This window comes from Bombus impatiens, unplaced genomic scaffold, assembly GCF_000188095.3.
Source record: "Bombus impatiens unplaced genomic scaffold, BIMP_2.2 scf_0517, whole genome shotgun sequence".
Taxonomy (NCBI): domain Eukaryota; kingdom Metazoa; phylum Arthropoda; class Insecta; order Hymenoptera; family Apidae; genus Bombus; species Bombus impatiens.
In genome coordinates, this window is record NT_176936.1 from 688997 (window position 1) to 703009 (window position 14013).

Here is a 14013-nt window from a genome sequence, read left to right on the forward strand (position 1 = left end):
CCCCCCTGAAAATCATGTGAAAGTTTAATTTGGTGTATTAGAATAAATGATGTCACTATTCGCTTAAAGAGCAACTTTCCCAGCTTGATAGATAAATGCTTGATAGATTTCGCAGTAGATTAAATATATAATTAAGAATAATAATAATCAAAGTAGGTATTCGTGACTTTCGCGATCTAGGTTGCGCTCTGATTTAAAATCTCTGAACAAAAATTTTACAATTCCTGGATGTTATAACTGATCCCAAAAAGAATTATGGTCGATAAATAATACAATTATCTCTCAGTATTCAATATTAAATTAAACAAAAATAAATGAATTAATATAATAAAATTTTACGTTACTAAATTACTTGAGGACTCCAGATTCAATATTTCAATTCAGAATATCCTAATAATGGAAACCTCAAGCTCCCAAAATCAAGTAAATTGAAAACTGAACGATAATAATAATTAAATAAAATGGTACGTTACGATTACAGGTGGATCAGAAGCCGCTGCATAAGCCGAACCATCATGAGAATCACGTGTCTCAAATCACGAAATCGATCCAGTCACAGGCGAATCACAGTGCGTCGAATCACGTTCAATCCCATGGTCAGCCTAATCACGTTATCTCGAATCACGAGAACCACGTGTCTGCCGGTCGTGTGCCGAACCACGTGTCAGCGGCAAACCAGACGAATCACCAGAAAAACCAGCAGAACCAGCGACTTAGCCCGAATCAGGAATGGCGTCAACCGGAAGACAACGGCAGATTGCAAGAAGATGGCATCTATGAGAGCGGGCCGGTCGTCAACGACGGAAAACACTCTCTGTTGCAGTACGCCATGCTCAACTTTAGACAAAGCACAGAGAAGTTAGTATTCTACTTATTCCAATTCATAATGTTATACAATTTGTTTTTGTTACAGTTCGTTTTATGCGATAATATATTTTTCTCAAATAGATGGCAAATATAAAATTCGAAAACTCTTGCATTAATAGAAGTATAAACTTTTTCATCATTATACTTCATTTTTCTAATATCTCACTTTTAATCGAGTTTAGAAAATACATTAAAACTTCTATTTTTGCAGAATAAAATTTTGATAAACCTATTTTACTAGTAATGCTAAAAATGAAGATTCTAATGTATTTTCTTTCGCAACATGTTGCACGCTGTACGCTCTAGACTTGAATCAGTAAGTACCAAACAATATATCCCCAATAAGAAACAAATCCTTGCTCTGAAAAAAAGAACACTTTTACCAAAACGAGGCATCGCAATAAAGGAGAAATTAATGTTAAGGACTAATTGGTCGCTCTTACGCAAGAAACAAGAGCTAGCCGTGTTGAGAAAGCATAACGCACTGCAGTTCTCAGAGTAACATCGACCATCTTGGTGAACGCGCGGCTAACGAGTACAGCTCGTCTTCTTTTGGCATTATTCCGTGATTCGCGAGTTACCGTTTTAAAGTGCTTCCTAACTTGACGAGGAAACTTCGATATATTCGTTTCACATAAAATTTTCTATCAAATTTTCTAATTACTACCAATTCGTTCTTATTGAAGAAACTTATGTCGAAGAAGAAAGATCTAGATGGAATTTAATAGAATCGCTAATGAATAGATTTCTAAAAACTATGTACGTAAGGTTACAATATTAAATTCTAATTGAATGTATAAAATTCTAAATGAAGTGAGAATTGACATTGCAAATGTATCTTAATTGTCTTTGCTATTCAGTGACCGACTAACTGTACCAACGTGTACAAGTAATTAAAATTAATTAGGAGTTTTCACTATTCATTGTGTGGTATTCATTATTCATAGAGATTTAGAAAGAAATATTCAACCATGGTTTTACACAGCAAACACATTTGTAACGAGGTATCAAAGTAAAACGAGAAAAGAATCGGCGAAAAAACAATAAGAGAAGGATCAACCTTCAACCAAGTCGAAGGGGAATCATTAAAACGCCTAACTAGAGTGTAGACTTCCTAAACATGACTTTGACAAGTGACGGCCACCCGGCCAGTACTCTGAACGGGACTTTTTCCTCTGTCTCTGTAGCAACATCCTGCAATGGAAATCTCCTTTACGGCCACGTACTCCTCCAAGGAGATGTCTTCCGTTTTGGAAGGCTATTACTTACGTCACCCCCGAGTCCCGTTCCTTCGATAAATTAATTCTAACAGTCGCTTCCCGCGGTTACAACTTCCTATAATAACAAGCAGAGTTTTAATAAACAAAAGTTTTAACAAAATATTTAATTTTATAGGTTTGAGATGTTGAAGACAGCAGATGGATCTATAAGTGGATCTCTTAAAGTGATCGAATCTTTGAAGAGTAAAAAGAAGAATAAAAAGAATAAAGGCCAACAGGATGGTGCGGAATGGACTTGGAAAGAACAAGTGGATCTTGTAAAATACTCTCCTGTGCCAATAGAACAGAGTCTTTTGAGACTTGATGCAGATTTAAGTGCCTTGGCAGTGGAATGCTTTTTGTGTCTGATGAGGTACATGGGTGATCAACCTTTGCCTCCAGATACTAGCGAAGTAAAATGTGTTTACACCATTCTGATGGTAAGTGACAATGTTTCTCTTCTGAACTAACAATCTCTCAGAAAACAATCCTATGTCTCTTAGTTTGCATGAAATAAGCTGAAATGATAAAAATTTTAAATATTCTGTACAATGACGTTGTTATATACAATTATATGAAGAAATATGGTGAAATTTGCTGAGATAATTTGTATTGGGGTCAAGGATTTAATGATGAAGGATAATAATTTGACAACCTACTTTTATCGCTGAAGGATTTGAATTTCCTTTTACTTGCTACTTCTTTTCATTAAAGATTTCTCCTAGATAAATTTTATATCGCTAGTTTATTTTCATATATTTTTAAAAAGTCTTACATTTAAAAAATGATATTTATAATATGCCTTGATATTCTAAAATAATTGCAAAGAGTGAAATCATCACTTTCTTTCTCCATAAACTACTGAGAAAAATCTTAGTTTAACATCTAAGGACATTATTCTCACTACTTTCAATCTAATTACAGCATTGTCATAAGTATGAATTACTTCGTGATGAAGTTTACTGTCAATTGATGAAACAGACTACAAACAATAAGAGCCCAAATCCAGATAGTTGTCAACGTGGTTGGAGGATCTTTAGCATTGTTGCTGCTTACTTCACTTGCAGTGATGGTCTGAGGCCTTATTTAACAAAATATCTGGAAACTGCAGCTTATGATAAGAGGAGAGCTTACCATGGTACAGCCACAGTGTGTTTACAAAATCTCAGGAAAACAGTTAAATATGGAGGAAGGAAAAACGTACCAAGCGTGGATGAAATTATGGCAATTAGTGCAGGTAGAAATGCGAAGAGACAGATTTACAGACTACCAGGTGGAACAGAAAGAGTTATCAACACCAAATGTACAACTGTTGTACAGGTAAGTTTAGTTTTCTTCAAATTATCTAATTAGACAAAGGATCAGGATAGATGCAAGTAATATATGAAACAAATTAGAAAATCTATTGGATTATCTATTGTATTATAAGGCTGTTAGTAGCTAAGCGCTGACAAACAAAACAATTGCAATATAATTTGCAGAAGATTCTTTAAACATTTACATTTAAAGATAACAAAGAAACAACAATTTATAACACAAGAGCATGTCAATTAAATAAAACAAAACTCTAATGACAATATTTCAAACAACGACCTACATACCAATAAATTTCAATTTGGAAGGCTGTCTTAAGAATATAAATAAAATAACAAAAAGTTATTAATTAATATTCGAATCAAAATAGAAATTATGACATTCAGATTCAAATTCATAAAAAATTAATTAATAATTATATAAGAAGTATGCTACAATGCTTAAATATACAAGTAAATATCATATACTAAATATACAAAAAATATCAAAAATTATAAAATTAAGTTGTGACATAGGTTCTATTAAAAATATTACTAATAATCAAACAATAGCATGTACAAAATTTAAAAAAAAATGTATTTGTGCCAATATGTAGTCATCAGAGTGAATAAAATTATATATAGTATGATATACATAATATGATATATATGATATATAGGTTAAAACCTTCATATTAATGTTATAGTACAAAATTATGTACGCATACTCGTAAATAATTAATTATTAATGCGTAGAATACTACAATTAATTTCAAGCTCCAAGCAACCCAATTTAGTAGCACGTAACCTCACAAATTGACATACTCATTACAGAATCGTAAAAATTTCACCAATTATGTAACATACTTTACAACTTTACTTACAAATAATAATAACCATAATTAGTTAGTTAACATAAATTAAATGAGAAAGCATACCGAATTTCTAATGACATTCCTATCAATTTTTCACTTTTCGTAACACTCTCAATTCATCGACGCCAGTACGCTCCGTATGCCGGCTAATGCGCGCTAAGATTCAAATTCAAATCTCAGTAAACCATTCTATAATACATATTCGTAAAATTTATTGAATATAAATTAAATTGTTTAGTATAAGAAACATAAAATTAATGGTATAGCATTGAAGAGAAGACAAAATCAATGAAAATATCTCCTATATAATGTAATAACATATATAATAATAAATTGCAAAAGACAAATTGGTATTGATTTATTTAATAGCACTTTGAGTTTAGGACTGTTATATTTTAATAAATTCTAGTCAAGATATGTCAAATTGCAATATATTGTTAAATATATGATAATACAAGTGTAATGACTAATTCTTAATAATTTGTTAATAACTTAACTTTTTTGGTAGGATGTTATCGAGGAGATGTGCAATATAATATCTGTAAGAAACCCTCATGAAATGGACGAATTCTCGCTATATTGCATTGTTGATGGTGATGCGTTTACGATGCCTTTAGCCAGGGATGAATACGTACTAGACGTAACTACGGAGTTACATAAAAATCATCAAGTCTTCTACTTAATATTCTGCAGGTATATGTCTTTCCATTGATAAAAGGACTTATCTAAAAAGAAACCTATCGATTCTCACGAAAGCAGTGCAAATAAGAGAACAAAAATAATACAATCTTTTTCAATTTAGATCTGTATGGTATTATCCTCTCAGACTGGATGCTCCATTGTATATAGAAGTCGTGTTCAATCAGATTGCTCCAGATTACTTAGAAGGTCTTCTACTAGTTTTACCTGGTGAACATTTACCTCAAGAAGTCATAGTAAGTCTTTCTATCTTTGCTATTTTATATAAATAATATATTGACATTGTTTGGAGTTTTTAATTAATATATTTTCTCTTTTCTTTCTAGTTCGATATGGCTCAAATAGCTGCTCTTTTACATAGGGCAGCAGATATGACTCACGAACCAACAACGAAAGAAATTAAATATTTATTACCAAAACCAGTGCTCAGTTTGAGAGAACCACGACCACAACAGTGGTCAAATATGGTCCAACAAGCATGGAACAATGTGCAACACAATACAGTTGCTGCTTGTAAAGCACAGGTGCTTGGTACGTGTTTCAGTTCTTATTAGCGAGTATATAATATAATATAATAAAATAATAAATATAATAAATATAATATAATAAAACATTATATCATGAAAATAATGTTTAACTTTATTTTTAGAAATTTTATGGAAGTGGCCATTATTCGGGTCTAGTTTCTTCGCTGTGAAGAGGGTGCCTGAAGGAAAAGAGAAGGGTGGTGATCATATTTTGGCGCTCAACAGGCATGGAGTGCATTTTATTGATTTAATTACACATGTAAGTAATTCAATACCCGTTTTCTGCCTCCATGTAAAAAAGCAATAGATAATTCAATGAAATCGACGCCAAATTTTTAGGAGACCCTGTACCACTACCCTTATTCCGAGGTAATATCCACGAGGAAAGTAAAATCCGAAGAAGGAACTCTGTACCTTGACATGAAATGCGGTAATTTAATGCAACAACGCATCACACGACTTCAGACTGAACAAGCCCATGAAATTTCACGACTAATTAGACAATACATCACCATGGAACAACGAGCCACCAATGCTCAAGGTGCTAGCATTGGGTTTGGCATGAGATAAAATTCTCCATCTGCACTTTCAATTTATAGTAATCATATAGATCAACATTTTAGAGGCGTACAATCTTTTTTGTATTGTTTAATCGAATAAGAAGCGCTGTAAATACATATTTAAGAGAAACGATTCCGTCATGATAAAGGAAGACATCTTTGAAGGAAATTTGATCAAAGAAAAAGAAATTCAATATATCGTAAAGTGCTCATAAAGTTCGAAAGTTTCAAAGAATTGTCAGTAAAATTACGTTTACTCTTTCGTTATTTATTTATTCAGAGAGCAGAAGATTTGGTTAAGATTTTTTAAGAGATTTTATAATACGCAAATTAAGTGAAGAATATAGTTTGAGAATCTTTTGACTTGTAAATATGTCCAGTTAAGAGCGAGAAACGAACAGAATTGAAACACAGATCATCTGGTAACACTATAACAGATAAATCGTGACAAATCGTGACAAGGCATTTCTCATGTTTCTTCCTCGTTTTAAGAAATACCTTTCTATAAATTTCGACGAGTACACCAAAATGTAACAAACTTAACAAATAAGTCAAGTACATACCTCGATGCAAAGGGAAAGTAAATCATCAAGAATATCGCGTTAGTTCAAACGCACTATAAAGATACCAACTCAACAATATTGCAATGTTCAAACTATCGTTTCATAAAATAATAAGACTATCTAGTTACACAACAGTCTTAAGAATGAGAATGTCTGATAATCTTCTTCATTAAGGAGAATTAACTTTATATATACCGTTGAAAAGAAGAAAAAGAAGAAGAGGAACGAATGCTCAAGTGTCTAAGCAATTATTCTCAACTCTGTAAATACGCGTTTAGAAACGTCTAGAGAAAGAGAGAACTACAACGAGAGGACGACGGTTCTGTAAAATGAAATATGTCGATACATGGCTCACTAGTAGCTTTTTAATAGGGTTCGATGGCAGAACACGTCGATACTCTCGATGGCTGCTGCGTCTTCCGGTTGATTTCTTTTTCTTTCAGTTTCAATGAGGGCAATTTTCTTCTCATTTTTTTAATAATCGAAGAAATTGCCGATCACCTTGAATAATAAGGAAAATAAATGACATCTTTCGACGTTGAATAGGATCGATTTATTTATATAAAAAGCGTAAGAAAAAGAAACGATACGGTACACGTAAAAGTTAATGTAAATCCAATTAAATGCTAATATCTTTAACGAGTACGTTCTGATGGCGACTAACAAACTGCGGTTACATGTTTATCACAAGGATACATTATTATTAATAATTGTACGTATGCGTATCGATGTGAACGGAGATGTTAAAACTTTATATTAAAAATTTCTACTTATACGAAAATAGTTGTATGCCTCTCAAGTTACTTTTTCTCCTTCCCATTTCAAAAACATATATATATATAAACATATAAAAAGGCAGTAGATAATAATGATGACGTTTTAATAGATCAAATTAATAAATCATATTTTTGAAATTAGAGAAATTGAAGAAATTAGTATTACTTTATTAAATATGAGGAAATTACACAGAGAAATACTCAGATAGAAGTAAAGAGAAATTGATTTTACACTCTGTGTTTTGATATGCATATCATTCTAAATTATTCTACCTCAGAGCCTTTCTAATCTACTTATAATCATATAGCCTTACGAAAAAGCTTTTTAAATTTATTTTTCAAGCAATCATTCAGTCACACGAAGTCGTTAAAAAATCATAAAGCAACAAGTTAATAACTTTTTCTGCATTATATGTCAATTCTTCGAGCGACTTGGACTCGAACTAGGTGTTTTCATTTTCGTTTCATGAGGCCAATTACTGGCGGTATGTTTAACATATCCAGGATCAGTGGGTGACGAAGGTGTTCGTACGTTGAGTGTCTGTGTCCCCGTGCTCGCTGTTCGGAGCGAAGTAAAGCATTCTTCCAGTATTTCGATTTCGTCTTTTCTCTGGTCGACTTCTTTTCCATAACCCTTTGGCGGCGGCGGAATATTAAAAGAAACATCACGATTTTTTTTCTGATTTTTCGGCGACATTCCTTTCATTCGAACTGGCACGTTGTCGTACTGACTAGTGTCAGAATATCTATTAATGTTAGAAGACCAAGAAATAAGATAAAGAAATTTAAGAAAATAATAAAATGATAACAGGCAATTGTAGATTATGAAAATAATAATTATAATATAATAGGGAATTAATGCACCAATGAGAATTGATGCAAAGAATGAATTCGTCGATATTAACGAAGCTAATATTATAGTAATAAACTGATCATTGTGCAACTACCTGTAACCTTCGATAGCTTCGTCCACATCGCGCTCAACCTTCATAATCTTCACACTAGGATTCACGATCTTCGCGAATATAGGTTCACTTTTATGATTCGTTTCGGTTGGAAAACGAGGCGTGTCAATTTCATCTACTGGACGTTGATAAATATCATGAACCTTATAAACCACAGTAGGCGTTTCCATTCCATGATCCGTTCTATAAGAGTCCCTTCTCATAGCTTTTTGCATCTCAGAATCTCGATACATTTTCGAGTCTCGGAGAGCTCTCCCATTTTCAAAATTCTGCGTATATTCTTTTGGTTCTCCGTATTCTCGATTAAAATCGCCAGTTCCTTCATCTTCATACGAATCTTTCGAACGCTGCTTGGAGGAACGATTTTGTTCCCATTTTCGCGGATCTTCAGACTGTTCTTGCCCTGAACTCTTTTGATGTCTTTCGTCTAATTTCTCAAAACCATCGTTTATAGTGCCACTGTCGTCGTTTTTGGAAACTTGAGGACTGCTTATTTTGGGGGATTTTGTTTCTTTTTCGCTGGCCAGAGTCGTCGTTATTTGTCGTTTAGCTATTATATATCAATCAAAAAAGGAAGTCAACTTAATTTTAAGAAGTATTATCTCCATAATTTATATTTATATATTATTATATATATTGTTAATTTATATATTGTCTCCTTAATTTATATTTAACACTTCCTTTTATATCTTAACAAAAATGTATAATACCTCCTTTATCAGTCAGAAGTTCTGTCATGCCATGCTTGTTCTTTTTCTTTGGCGTGCTCATTAACAAATCAGCGATGAAAACTAACGCTGTTAGCAAGCACAGTGCCCCAAAAACAGCGGCGTTGTCTATCAAATCCTCAGGGACGTTTTCAATAGACGCCAACGATAAAGCGCCGACGATACCGAAAAGAATCACTCCAAGTCCAAGGAAGAATATTTCCTTAAATAGAAAAGAAAGATCTTCGTACACTCATCAAGCAGAACAATGAAATGTTAATGACTTCCTCTGTTTAACATAATCTTCATTAAAATCCTCGGGACCTTTCATATCCCCTATTGTCTCATAAAATTCAAGTATAAAAGTGAAACAACCTTCACACGTTTACGACCATTAACAATTCGATAATTCGTATTTCTTTTCAAGATTTCTTTACAATAGCGATTGTACCGCCTTTCAGTGAAATATTTCTATAAAAATCATCGTTTATGTCATCTACGAGCAAACAGCTAAGAATTTCAGCTCAGAATTAAGAATATCAACAATTTATTTTAAATGCAAATTTCTGTCTTGATGAACGCGTAGATCCGCATGTGGAAATCATTGCGATCTGCCTAGCCTCAGTTATGAGTCATTAACTAAGAACTAAGTCACAGTAGCGTACGTATTACGTGCTCAATTGCCATACACCAAGGTAAGGATATTGTTACGTGCTCCTTCTTGTAGCTTGCTCATACGAAGGATACTTTTAATCTTGCCCCTCAATGACAGTGCTAACTGGACACGACAGTTCTCACGCTATCGTTAAAACACGTGCTCTATATTTAACGGATTTGTCGTTTCAAGAGTCCATCTGCATAACTTGAAAGAAGCATGAAAAAAAGCAACCTTGTAAAAAGAGCTCTGCTAACACAGATCGGTACATCGTAACTTCGAATGCAATGACGATTGACTAATGAACGAGGTGTGTCCGCCGGAAAATATTTGCAATCAGGAAAGATATTGAAAATGCATTCATGCTGAAGATTAATATCGTGAGAGTCTTGAATATGTTGCTTTGAGAATTTATTATAGTCTCCATCGTTGGTATTAATTGCGAAAGTATTTCGTGTATTTATCTTGGTGCATTTAAAACGGCTACCGAAAATCATGCAGAAAATGTTTTATATTTTTGTAAAACTTATTGAGGTACTGATAATCGTGTAACTTTCGTAATTCGAGGATAAGTAAAAGGTAACACCACGATCAGTTACTAATATAATTCGTTAATGAATCAGTCATGGAGTCTAGTAATTTCAATTTTTATCTGTTTCATGTCACTTTTACTGGTGAAACTTGTCGAAGTTAATTCCTCGTATTCCTGACCTTACAAATAAATTTTAACGAATATTCTTTTACGCACTTAGTGTAAGAAAATTTCTATGATATTCCATCGATTCTAATCATTAACTATATCCAATAGCAATTTAAGATCCCGCATTTTTTCCAGTAGTTAATTCAATTACAATTATTGTTTCTTTTAAGAAACATTTAAATTTATGCATTCAGGGTGTTGGTTAAGAAGAAAGATACATCAATGTACGATAAAATCAGCCTCGTCGAAGGACAGTGTTCCGTAAAAGAGAAAGAATACCTTGAAAAGTCCAAACAATGCGACTATTATGGAAATATGTCGACTTGTACAATTGTCAAGGAAGAAGTGAATTAAAAGTTCGGGAAATATACATCGAATTTTTCGTCGTGTCATAGACATATACTGTTTAAAGAAAAAAAGTTACAAAAAAACGGAAAGAATTACCGTCTTTCGACCATCTAGCTCTCCTGTCGCAGCAGCAATAAGAAGACCCGTCGTGATTATTATGTAACCACCACAAGTCGCGGTTGCAAGAGCGGCGCCTAGATTAACAAAAGAAAAGTGTGTTGTTGCGTGTTTTACATTCCTTTTTCCAACATATACTATAGTACTTATACATCAATTACTATAAAGCATAAAATAAATTTCCATTTAAATTAATCTACATAGAATAATGCACTATCCGACCACAATCTTAAAAGTATTTATGTAACGAAATATTTTTGATAAATGTTTGCTAGACAGCTTGCAGAATTTTTATTGTAACTCTGAAAGATAGAAAAACTAACTGATAGCAATACAAAAATATTCTTCTCCTAATTTATGGCGTAATACAAACTATAGAGATAAACGTTTCAAGAAAGTAATAAAAATTAGTAGGCCTTTTGGGTCAATTTTGCTCTTGTAAAAGGAAAACTATAAAGTAATAGATATTAATTTTTGAACCTATGGCGCCCCATGTGACGTTATTCAAGAGGGACCATTCTCTGCTACGACTTCTCAAATAATGAAACACTCTTCGGCTTTCATCATCAGTTACCCTGAGTGCCACCACGCAGGCAAGGCAAAGCATCTGCAACACGAATGTTCATAGTTGCAAAATTTAATAAGAAGGAATGAATTAAAATCCAATTATCTAGCGTTCAGTTCCGTTCGCAGGAATAATTACAAATAATTGATTGTGGGAGTATTCAAAGGAATCCTTATCTCGTATTGTGAGAACACTGATATAAGAGCAACTAGTAATATATAATTGAAATGTAAATTGTGCTAGAATTTTTGTTTAAACATTAACGTTCACTATCATGTATAAATATGTAACTAAAGTAGCTTACAATATCAAAACAAATATATGTACAAAAATAAATATACAACTTTTCCATTGTTACGCACCACTTCGATAATCCTGATGAATACCTTGCGATTCCACATATTTAACTTTGTTTATCAACAATTTCCAATTTTACAATGTTCATTCAACCATTTTTAACGTATTTAAATTTTCAAACTGTTATGAAGAATTTGGGACAACGTCGAGTAGAAAGCTTCATCATACAATTTCACTTATCACAACCCGCATAAAAATAGTTCATTTCACATTCAGTAGACTCAGAAGAATTGCACAAATGGTATACTATCAAGAAAAGGAATACAATCATAAATTAAATCATAAATTAAAAATTATTAAATATAAAATCTATCTGCATCTGTAAAATTAAAAAAAAAAGGTACGAATTTAAGAATTTAAAAGAAGCGAATGATTAAATCTATCCCAGCAGTTAGTTCGTGATCAACTGTACTAATATAATAATCGGTAAAACGGGCATGTGGGGGGTCGCGTTATCTTACTCGTTAGTGAAATTCGAGCGATGGGGTTACAAGACGAACCGCGGCGCGCGTCGAACGACAACTGAAGAGATAGAGAGGATCGTGGTTCAAGTTGCACGGGCTACGTAGTGTCACGTAATAAGGTCTGCGTACTGCAGGTAACAATGCTATTATCGTACGGTGCATTGGCGCAGTACGGTGTGAATTTTCGCAATAAATACCATGGAAATGGTTAACGAACCGCTAATACCTTGAACCGGTTCGATAAGGTTACAACGACCGGCGAAGATAGGGAAAATTTCAGAGAACGTTCGTTTCTTTGAATGCAGTCCTTATTTATTTGCTGTCTATTATAATTGATAAAATTAATTAAATATTCTCGTTTCAATATACGAATATTATAATGAGTAACAAAGCAAAAATATTGATAAGTAACCGCGAATTTTGTTCAGAGATTTTGAATGTACCCAACGTTAAAAAGTTTGAGATGGATAAAACGGACAATGTTTAGAAAGAAGTAGTTATCGAAGTTGTTATCGAGGCGGTTTGAGTTTGGTCTTTACGTATTAATATAATTACTAAATGATCATGCATGAAAAACGCAAAATGATTCATTTAATGTAACGTGACAGCGACGTTGATGAAGCTTAGGATACCGTAAACAAATTGCAACGACGTTTTGGTACGATAAATTACTCATTTGTAATCTTGTGTAACATAATTTTCTTCTTGAGTCACGTGTAATTATTATGAATCACCTGTAAAACTACGATTTATTTCACCAGAAATGGAGTCATTCTTGAAGAGTGAAATTTTTCTGGAACTCGTATGGAATAAAAAGTTCTAGAAGTTTTCAAAACGTTTTAATCGAATCACATTCTCTTTCTTTCCAATCCCGACTCGCATACATTGTATTGGAAATTCTATCCGAACGGCCAGCTGTTGACATTCATTGATTTCGATCCTCGAGCGGGCAACAAGTTGCCGAGAAGACAATGTAACATCGATGAAGCTAAAATACTTTGAGTAATCGGGGCTGCGTATGGAAAATTCCTATGAATTCATATCCGTCTAAAGAGAGATAAATACAAGCAGGTAAATAATATTTTAAAGAGTAGAGATTCATATAACATAGTCTAATCAGATCATTTAATATTTTAATTAATTACATTTGCTTTTAGTTAAATTTGAACTAAAATTTATACAAAAAGATATACACATAGACGGCAATAAGAAAGAAACATTAAGTTTGTGAAACGAAAATTAAAAGAAATACTATTTTCTAGAGATTTTAATAATTAAATTTGTAAGTAATAGATTTAAGTAGTAGATAGTAAGTAGTAGATTTAGTAATAAAATATCCATTAAAAAGAAGGATTTTCACTTCAAATAATTGCTAATAAAGAAAACAATTAAATAGAAGCATTGAGAAGAATATTTGAAAAGTTTATATATATATATGTATGTATATATGTAAATTGATATTCATCTCCAAATATCCACATGTTCTAGAATGCAATCGAAGAAGTCGTGAAAGGAAAAACATAAGAAAGCGTTGACGCGTGACAAGAGGAAAAAGGATTTGCAGAATGAAGGGAGAGACGAATATCATCTCCCCTCCAAAGATTAAATAAAAAATAAATCTACCCAATGGGGGGGCAACCAGTCCGAAATAAGCGCCATCTGATCTCATACACTTAACCCATAGCCCATAGCACAGCCGTGGTTTAGTGCATCGCGT

At 32.9% G+C, this 14013-nt stretch overlaps 2 protein-coding genes across 9 annotated transcripts in view; one reads left to right on the plus strand and one right to left on the minus strand.

Moving 5' to 3' along the window:
- Nucleotides 1–7423, plus strand: part of LOC100748533 (unconventional myosin-XV) — a 63435-nt gene extending 56012 nt beyond the window's left edge. For 3 of the 6 annotated variants that reach the window (XM_012388067.3, XM_012388068.3, XM_033321855.1), the window contains 8 exons: nt 482–858; nt 2263–2566; nt 3051–3446; nt 4802–4986; nt 5096–5228; nt 5319–5523; nt 5642–5778; nt 5859–7411. In XM_012388067.3, the coding sequence (XP_012243490.1) occupies nt 482–858; nt 2263–2566; nt 3051–3446; nt 4802–4986; nt 5096–5228; nt 5319–5523; nt 5642–5778; nt 5859–6089 (1968 nt within the window). In that variant the 3' untranslated portion in view covers nt 6090–7411. Of the gene's footprint in view, nt 1–481; nt 859–1173; nt 1184–2262; nt 2567–3050; nt 3447–4801; nt 4987–5095; nt 5229–5318; nt 5524–5641; nt 5779–5858 lie in introns of those variants that run through there. The other 3 variants (XM_033321852.1, XM_033321853.1, XM_033321854.1) reach the window with 2 other exon arrangements.
- A 133-nt stretch (nt 7424–7556) lies between these two features.
- LOC100743150 lies at nt 7557–12426 on the minus strand. Of its 3 annotated transcripts, none has more exons than XM_003491115.4 (7): nt 12294–12426; nt 11838–12078; nt 11391–11517; nt 10890–10987; nt 9094–9313; nt 8366–8933; nt 7557–8164 (listed from the first exon to the last, which is right to left on the minus strand). In XM_003491115.4, exons 2-7 carry the CDS (start codon nt 11874–11876, stop codon nt 7834–7836), a joined length of 1383 nt encoding a protein of 460 aa, XP_003491163.1. In that variant the 5' UTR covers nt 11877–12078; nt 12294–12426; the 3' UTR covers nt 7557–7833. The 3 variants fall into 3 exon arrangements, with proteins under 3 accessions (XP_003491163.1, XP_033177747.1, XP_012243492.1); XM_033321856.1 differs by having other exon boundaries at nt 11838–12151; nt 12294–12348; XM_012388069.2 differs by having other exon boundaries at nt 11838–12364.
- Between the last annotated feature and the right edge of the window lie 1587 nt (nt 12427–14013).